General features: G+C 39.4%; 1 protein-coding gene across 1 annotated transcript in view; it reads right to left on the bottom strand.

Moving 5' to 3' along the window:
• LOC102033391 (lutropin-choriogonadotropic hormone receptor) overlaps positions 1-4,334 on the bottom strand; it is a 13,339-nt gene extending 9,005 nt beyond the window's left edge. Inside the window, exons 1-3 of the mRNA XM_031061254.1 lie at positions 4,300-4,334; positions 1,994-2,068; positions 1,828-1,905 (exon numbers count right to left, since the gene is read on the bottom strand). Of these exons, the coding sequence (XP_030917114.1) occupies positions 1,828-1,905; positions 1,994-2,068; positions 4,300-4,301 (155 nt within the window). The 5' untranslated portion in view covers positions 4,302-4,334. The remainder of the gene's footprint in view (positions 1-1,827; positions 1,906-1,993; positions 2,069-4,299) is intronic.
• Between the last annotated feature and the right edge of the window lie 4,855 nt (positions 4,335-9,189).

Here is a 9,189-nt window from a genome sequence, read left to right as displayed (position 1 = left end):
GTGACCTATGGGTCTATTAATATCCACTTGTGATATTAAGTTCATGTATCCAATAGGAATTCAATATAGTCACTTGTATTTATTGCTTTTTCGTTAATGTTAAGCCCTATTAGAAAACGTGGAACTGTTTATGAATTAAACAACATTTTTGTTGTTGCTTTTCTACTTGCTTTTGGGCTAGCGCAAACTGGCCCTATGAAACCAAGTGCTCAAGTGTGGGGAACACCTGGCTCCACTTGATAGATGTTATCTACCTCAGCACAATGCTGAAATTAAGTGATAGCCTTAAAGACCATGACAATATGTGGGATCAATTTCCCAATCCACAAGAAACATTAACTGCTGGAAGGGCTAAATTAGCTATTTGCAGTGCAAAGTATGACTGCAGGGTGACTTTACACCTCCATAGATTACTTGTGTTCCACCAGACCATGCTGTAGCAGGAGGAATTACTTCCCCTAATTACAGCTAACAACATGGGGTGGAGTTAACATGGAGCTCTACAATTAGGAAGCTGCTGATAAGATAATTCTTTTCTTCTTGTGGTGAGCTCCCAGTCACAAAAGGATGGGAGAAAAATGACTGTTTCCTGACTTAGACTCCCTCCCATTTAATACACTTTAGGGTTACAGTAAAGACTTTAAGCACCTTTCTCCATCTCTTTTATGTTCATTTTCTTGCACCATTAGCAGAATAATAATTTTTCTGGAGTTATTTTGAGAACTTGCTGGGAGGAAAGAGGCTCATAAGATGAAATGATGCACTAATCCAAGCAATTGCTCCTCTTTAGCATTGTGTAGGAGTAGCACTCAGTCACATTTATGCCCAGTTCCTCTCTCCTTTCCAGAAGGTATTGGTCAATACATAAAATCTGGGTTAAAATTACTGTCATGCTGGCATATCAGCCTGATGAAGAGCCCATCAGCTGCAGTTCTTGCAGCTCCTTTGCAGGTGCAAATACCCCTGGAGTTTTGGGCAGGGTTCCTATTGGATGTGACCTGGAGCCTGGCCCCCAAAGCTGGGCTTGTGGCTGCCACCCCTGCTGCTGCTCTCTGTGGCTTACAGGGTGCTTCCTTGGGAAACCCAAATTTTGGCCACATCCTGCCAAGAGGCTCAGCTCGTGATTTCTCCTCTCCCAGCACTACTTTGTGGAAGTTTTCCTGAAGCCAAGTGAGCTGTGAAATTCATACAGAGTTCTTGCTGTGCTGGCAGAGGACATTACACCTTGGCTTTCTGCTGCTTTCTGCGTTCCTCAGGTGGGGCATCTCATAGCATCAAACCCACCCACCTCACAGGAGGCTGGAACAATGAACCCACTGCGGGCTAAAAGCAAAGTCGGATGTGGAGACTTATAGGAAAGTAAGCTGAGGCAAAAGAAATCAGGGTAAGAAGCAGCAGCCATCGTTTGTACCAATTTATTCTGTGTCTCCATCCCTCCTTTTCAGAGGGATGTGCAGCTGAAGCTGAGCTCCCTCAGACAGCTTGGTCCCTGAAAGAACTGTTTCAAGAAATCCCTGAGGTAAGAACAGAGCCTTTGGCCTCCAGTGCAGTTTTTGCGGTTTATATCCTGGTGATGGTATTTTTAAAAACAACATTGCATGGAAGATGAGGATTTAGATCTCTGGTCCTATTTTCTTTCCCAAATAAAACTCTGCTCTTCATCTTGAAGAACAGCCCTATGTTTCTTAGGCATTTAAAATTCAATACACAATGCATATTTATTTTTTATGGGGCTTAATGTCAAGATTTCCATGAAGTCAACCCGCTTTCCTCAAGCAGAAGTGTTATCCTCACAGAAGGAGCTGGAGCTAGGATTATTTTACTCACAGAGTCAGTGATTCATTGTTCATCCCTTGGAAAGCATTTTGTGGTATAATTGTCATACACAAGTTATCACAGAGCTCCCTTTGGAAGGAAAGAGAAAAGGAGTTTTTGTCAGTGTCTCAGGAGCAAGATGGAAAACACAGCTGGGTTAGCATGGGTCTCTACTTACAAAATAAAATGAGCTTCCATTGAGAAGATCTGTGTCAGGTCTGGAAATTGTCTTATTCCAGTGTTACAAATGCTCCTAGAGAAAAGCATAATTCCTATTTATAGAAGGAAATATTACCAGAGTGGATGCAACAAGAAGCTGACTTGGTAGGGGTAAGTTTAACAGCGCTTTAAAAAGTGATTGACAAATCTAATTTTTTATGTAGGTTCCAAAGGTAACTGTAAGACCTGTAAAAATCAAGTTTTCAGAATTCTCAAGCAGTGTCCTAGAGGAGCAGCATATGTTCTCACTACATTAAGCATGAGGGAGAGATTTTAGTTACATCTTCTGTTTAGCACTCTGTTAAAATGCAAGCTTTATTCTAGAAATAAGCACTTATCAGAACTACTTTGCAGACTTCTGTTTTGTCCATCACTTCCCTGCCCTTGTACACTGAAAGAGCTCACTACTGGCTAACTCCAGGTTAAAGCTGTTGTAAACAATGTACTTCTAGGATGCTGTAATGCATGAAAAACCTTTTTCCTTACACTCCTTAATTTGATTTGTCTACTCCTTTGGAGAAAAGAATAAATAGAGCAAACAGAAAAGGAATAGAACTCTTTCTTACAAGTATTTTAGCCTTGGAAGGTTTCTGAACGCTCCGTCCTCAATGTGCAACAGATTTTTTGTGTTCAGGATTAATCTGCAGTGAGGGAAAAAATTTTCAGTATTATAATCAATATAAATTTGGGAGGACCCTGAGTTTTGCTTGCAATTTACTTTCTCAGAAAACAGCCTGCAAATGTGCTACTGGGTGCATTTTGGGGCATTGTTGGTAATAAAAACAGCCTGCAATTTTTAGGCAGCCAACAAAAGATATCACTGCCTGAGTTCTCATGGTTTTCTGAGCTGGTCTGGCTTGGATATCCTCATCAGTGGTGGGAGTTGGCATTTTGGGCTTGGACCTGAGGGTGTGAGTGTGTCTGGTCCTTGCTCCACAATCAGATCCCTTCAAATCATCCCTTGTTTCCATTACATTACTGATGCTCTTCCTAGCCAGGAAAGGCAGTTCCTCAGATAGTTTAACCTCTTTGGAGATCCATGGACTTCCTTAGAGCAGTGGTTGGTAGAAGTGGATCAGCAGAAAGTGCGAGAGAAATATGTGAGAAATCCTGTTTGCTAGTGGTCACTCAAAAAATGGGCAGATCTCTTAATCAAAGGAGCACTTCCAGCAGCTGAACTATCTGGAAAAGTTCTGTTTGCCCTAAAAGCCAGTAACTGAAGCCCAGCTCCCTCCCAGCCCATGACTTACAAAATACAAAGGTTTTAGCATATGAAATGGTAAAAAAAAGTTGAAATTCAAGGATGCTATTGAGCTCACTACCCTGATCAGCCATTGAATGTGGACTTGAGTGCAACTTGGGACATCAAGTCCTTGCATTGAGAGCCCTGCACAGCTCTCAAGATCCAAGGAGGTTTTTTGCCAGCTCTTCAATGGCCTTGCTTAGCTCTTGGGTTTTGGAAGACAGGCATAAGACAAGCTATCCATAAACTGCAGGTGAATGCATGGGGTCAAACCTTTCATTCCTTCCCTAAACACACCGCTGATTCTAGTGGAAGTTGGACTCAGTCAGAGGTTGACTAATCTGTATCCCATGCTTATGTGAGTGACTGGCTTCAGTGATGTTCACATATGAAAGAAAAAAGATATGAATTTGTCCTTAGTTGTAGAATTTTCAGCCACTCACTGGTCATGCTGTGTGAAAAAGGCAGTAATGAGATATTGAATCAGATTTAGAGTTTGCAATTTCACTAAATATTTCAGAGCGTTCTCCTACTCGTTGCTTTTAACTCTCTCTCTCAGATGCCTGTGCTATGAGGTCAAGTTTAAAATCAGTGCATGTTCTCTTTGAGTAATATTTTAGTGCTCCACAGAAGAGCTATGCATACTAAGCAGCTGCATTTAAATAATGTAGGGCTTTGAAAACGGCGTCTTCAAAAAGAAAGATTTTTCTCATCTGTTGTCATCTCAAATTATTTCCCCACTTAGAAAACCTGACAGTGGCAGAGCTCCCCTCCTGCCACTGAGCTCACTGAAAGCAGTGGGACTCTGTGCAGGGATGTCTCTAGTTCTCCAAGGCCAGGCCTTACAGAGTGCTCACTGTTTTACACAGGACTTTGGAGAGAAATTTTCTCATCACAGGTCTCAATCAAAGCCAATCAAAGTAACAGAGACATATTTGGTCCAGGAATACTTCTCTGCAGCCTGTTTACTCCTCAGTGATCCGAAAGCACAGCGTGGATGCCTTTTTTAAACTGGTGCTCACATTTCAGACAAGGAGGGGAGGCTGTCAAAGGCACTCGCTTCTATTCTCTCCAGGGAGTCGCTCTGAGAGATTTCACTACAATAAAAACAGCAGACACAAAGCAACACATTACCAGAAAAGACCCCAGAAATTGGCTTTCCACTTTGTCTTTCCTTCTTTTATGCACACTTGTTCAACCCCTCCTGTCAGTCTTGTCCATGGCTCACCTCAGACATCCTGGCAGGCCCTGCCAGTGAGGTCTGGGAGAGGACCAGCCTTTTTCTGTCTTGGCAAAAGGGAAAGCCAACCCTTAGGAATAAGTGCCACTGTAAGAGCCAATTTCCAGTTCCTCAGTAAATTGCAGGTAAGCTAGAGACTGAGGGCCAGAACTAATGTAAGCAGAGTGAGCCCAAGCCTTGTGAGCCTTTTCCTCCCTCCCATCGTTGGTTCTGCTTAGTGAATTTATTTGTGGGGTGAGGACATGGATAACATTCACAGCGCTTTATATGTTATTATCAAGTCAGAACTATGGTCCTCTCTTCCACAGATGTAGAAACAACACACAGATATGGGTTCAGCACACTTCCTGAGCAATTTTTGGATTTAAATGCCATTTTCATTACATGTATGCAAACTGAAAAGAAGTGGCTCTTTTCATCCTGACACAGACAAACATGACCGTATTTGGTGGCACTCTGGGATTGTGATGTACAGATGCTCCTGTTCCACATGTATACTCAAGATTAATCAATACTGACATAGAAAAACAAAACCAATTTATTAGATGCTTGCTAAATGCTCTAATGTTTTATTAATTCTAAAAGGAGCAAAGCAGAAACAAAGTTTCCTTGAAAATTTTGCTTTTTAATTGTTCCAATTATTTATTATTAATTAAAATTTTACAATGACAGCCTAAAGGGAAGATTCTGAAAGCTTCCAAGCAGAGAACTGGTAAACAAGTTGATAAGTTCCTCCTTTTCCAGGTGAGCATAAATGAAGGATGGCAAATGAGTTTTCCAATAAAGAATGTCAGCCTAGAAGCTTCCAGAAGTCATGAATTGATGACCTGCAGAGCTAACAAGCCTGAAAAGATTGTTTAGCATCTTTGGGATGTACAGTCATTTTGTGATAGTTAAGATCTAAGAGGCTATGCAAAACTGAGTCCTGAAATTAAATAGTATACCTTGATGCATATATAAGGGAAAGATCTTCAAAATTTCTCGACAGAATTGGCTAGAAGGGCACACAAAGCAAACCTAAGATTATACACTCTCAAGAAAAAAACATTTTCCAAACAACAGGAATGTGTTTACACCACCAGAGTCAGCATTGTCACAGTCCTGAGTGTTAGCTTAATTCAATTGCAATTATGAGAAGACAACTCTATGGGTGATACAAAATCCCTTAGACCAGAATAAATTCTGTATTTCATTTGTAGTGGCAAAGGGGGATGCACACCAGAAATCACACAGTTATTGTGTATATGTGTCTTAAAGATTTATCAAAGATTTTTTTCATCATCATAAATTCAGTGAGAATGTTATTTTTGGTATTGCATCAGTTAATTATAAATAAAGTTGGATGTAGAATAAGTGGCCTGATTCACAGGCTGGAAGGGATCAGTGCCTGCTCACAGAGCTTTTTTGGGGTCTGAAACATGGTTCTTCCATGGGATCCTCCCTGTGAACCACAGTTTTTCTATTTACATATGTTGGAATGACTTATGGCATGAGAATAATTTAGCATCTTTCAGAGAGTGATGTGTTGCCAAATAGCTTATTCAGAGATTTATAATTATAAAATATGCATTTTTCAGAGCAGCACTAAGTCTCAATAAAATGATGAAGTGTTCTGCAAACTAACTTCAGAAAAATACATTGATTTCCACACAGTAAATTTGGAGAGATTCATTAAAAGCACACAAAAAGATCAATTAAATTCCTGTTATGGAAGGGATGATGTCCAAGAACAAAGCCTTCTTTCTGGAGAATATAACGTGTACAGTTTGAGAAGTGTAGCCTCAAGTCATGCAGGTAGAAGAAATTTTGTAGATTTAAGTTGGTCTCCAGTGTGAAAATGATTAAGTTCTTATTAAATATTGAGATGCAAGTGGATGCAAGAGTACAGCACCACTAGATTCTGCTTTAATACTGTATTATTGTTGGATATGCACAACAGAGAAGTGCAAAAAGTGCACCTTGAAAAGAAAGCAACATCTTCTGTGCTGCTGCTTAAGTTCTGGGGGAGGTCATTCCCCTGCTCTTCACTGCACTGCTGTGTCATCAACTTTGTCCTTTAGAGGCCACTCAATGCAGACAAAATAAAAAATAATGGAGACTCAAGCATGCCATTTCAGCTGGAATAACAGCAGAAATGAGGGCAGGAGGGGTGAGAAGAGTCTTATGGTCTGAATCCTTGATGGAAAATAGGTACAATGCTGAGGGTCAAGAAGCGGCGCAGACCCGGTGAGCAAAATTACAGCACTTGCAAACTGAAAGATCAAAGAAAGGGCTCAATCCTACTGATCCTCTGCCAAGCTTATCTGTCACTGCAAAATGCCGAAGAAATGCCTTATTTGGGTCTTCTACAAATGCACAATGTGCCATGGATGTCATTGCAGAGGTAATGTTTGATGATAGAAATCTATCTCCTCTGCTAATCAAATGCTCCTCTCATCAGTTACTAAGCTGTATCCAGTTCTCTCTGACATGATTAATATTTCATTATTTGATCTCTAAACAGCTGTTAAAAATCACACATTTTCAAAGGATCTTTTGTGTATTGTTTACATGAAAAGCAATGCTATGTTCATCCTTCCCCTGTGGTTTTATTTCATCAATAGAGTGTGTTAGCATTTTTACAGTATTATAAAAGGATGATTTTAAAAAGAAATTAAGGAAAAGTCTATGGAAAATATTGATAACTTACATGATGAAGGCATCTTGAAGTCCTTCAAATGCATGTGATGGGATTACTTTTACAGGGAGATGAGTAAATGATCTGAAAAAAAAAAAGAAGAGAGGGAGGAGAGGGTTGTAAGGCATGGGGTTTCTTTGTTTATAATTGTACCATTATGGCAGGGAGAAAACCAATAAAGCATAATGCCACCTTATTTTTCCCACAGTTCTCTGTACCTCTGGGGCCTGATCCATTTGGCATTGATCTCAGTTAAATGGAATTCAAAAGATATTGGGTCAGTTCCTCAACAGCATAAATTTGAGAGTAATCATCAGATCAATAATAATCATAACCTATTAAGTAAATTTATAGCCTGATGAAAGTAGGCTGCTACATTCACAGTTAAAGGAAGCTACAGGCTATTTAAAGTTAGATCCTCAGAAGAAGTGGCTTTCATATAAAGCTTTCTCTATTAAAACAGTATCTTTGTGTTGGCTGCACCATGTTCTCCTCCCAGCAATATCCCTGTAATGTTGCAGTGTGGCATCATGAATGTGGCTGTGCACAAAGTGTAGAAGAACTTCAAATCAGGCTGGTATAATGGAATTATTTTTTAAAATAAATTGCATCAGTGTGGTTAGTTGATGCAAAGCAAGTATGGATTTTAATTTTTCAGTTTCTCTGATTGAGAAGTTAACAATGATGTGGGAGACAGAGCCACATTTTACTGTTCTCCACATCTGAACCACAGTACTTTTACCAGCCAATTTATCTATCCATGACCACACTCTCCCTGATAACAACCATAGGAAAATATTTAACATATTTCAAAATGTTATCTCTGTGAAAACAGATAATTGCTCCATTTTGCTTTAGAATGACAAATATCAGAGACATTTGTTTCCCATTCTTAAACTCACCCCCTCAAGGCTTTTTGATTGAAATGTTTTCATGCTATTCACATAACCTGCCTTTTTTTATTGTTATCATAATCCTTTATATGAAGAAATACCTTTATTATTGTCAATATTTTTGTTCAATGTTCATCAAGTTTTATATATATAAAAATATATTTTATATACAATATATAATGTATATAATTATATGTTTTTATATATTTTATATAAAATATAAATTTTATATATTTTAAATTATAATTTTCAATATATAATTTTTTATATTTTATATAATTATATATATTTTTTATATATTTAAAAACATGTCATACCTACACATTAGAAAGGCAGGCTGTATACATACTGTGTTTAGGGGTTACAAATCTGGATGTACCAAGGAACCTGGAAGTCACTTCCTAGCTGTGTATGATTTGGGGCAAATAATTTAGTTCCCTTGGACCTTGTCTCCCTGTTAGTAAACTGGGAATAACAATGTTTCCCTACCTAACAAGGATATATATGTTTGTCATTCCATTGTGATTGGGTCATACCTGTCTCCAGATTGATGCTGGCATGTTTTGCTCTGTGTGAGGTTTGGCTAAATCAGGAATGAAGCTAAGTCATGCAGCTTGAAGAATGTATTTTTTCCCTGAAGGGTAGAGACAGGTAGAAGAAATCTGCTGTAGGTTTTAACACTCTGAGCCAAAAGGAAAAGAACTTCAGGAAGAAGCAAAAAGAAGAAGCTGAGAAATTGCTGCTCTATAACCCTGTGACTGCACCATCAGCTCAGGAACAAAGGAAATGGAAATGTGACTGAAGGTGCAAAAAACAAAACCAAATCTTGGCTTTCAATTACATCGGGCCATGAGCCTACTGCCTCCCTGTGACATGCTGCTGGGTGAGCAGCGTGCTGGTTGTAATGGTGATGGCTTGGAGCGACAGGTGATGATCCTCAAGGTCCTTTCCAACCCAAACCATTCTATGATTCTGTGAATATTCATTGAACAACCCCAGCTCTCTTAGCCTGTCTCTTTAGGAGAGGTGCTCCAGCCCACTGAGCATTTTTGTGGCCTCCTCTGGACTTGTTCCAGCAGGTCCACATCCTTCCTGTGCTGGA

This window comes from Geospiza fortis, unplaced genomic scaffold (assembly GCF_000277835.1).
Source record: "Geospiza fortis unplaced genomic scaffold, GeoFor_1.0 scaffold271, whole genome shotgun sequence".
Classification (NCBI taxonomy): Eukaryota; Metazoa; Chordata; class Aves; order Passeriformes; family Thraupidae; genus Geospiza; species Geospiza fortis.
Note: the sequence above shows the minus strand (reverse complement) of the source record. Positions and strands in the feature narration are given on the sequence as shown.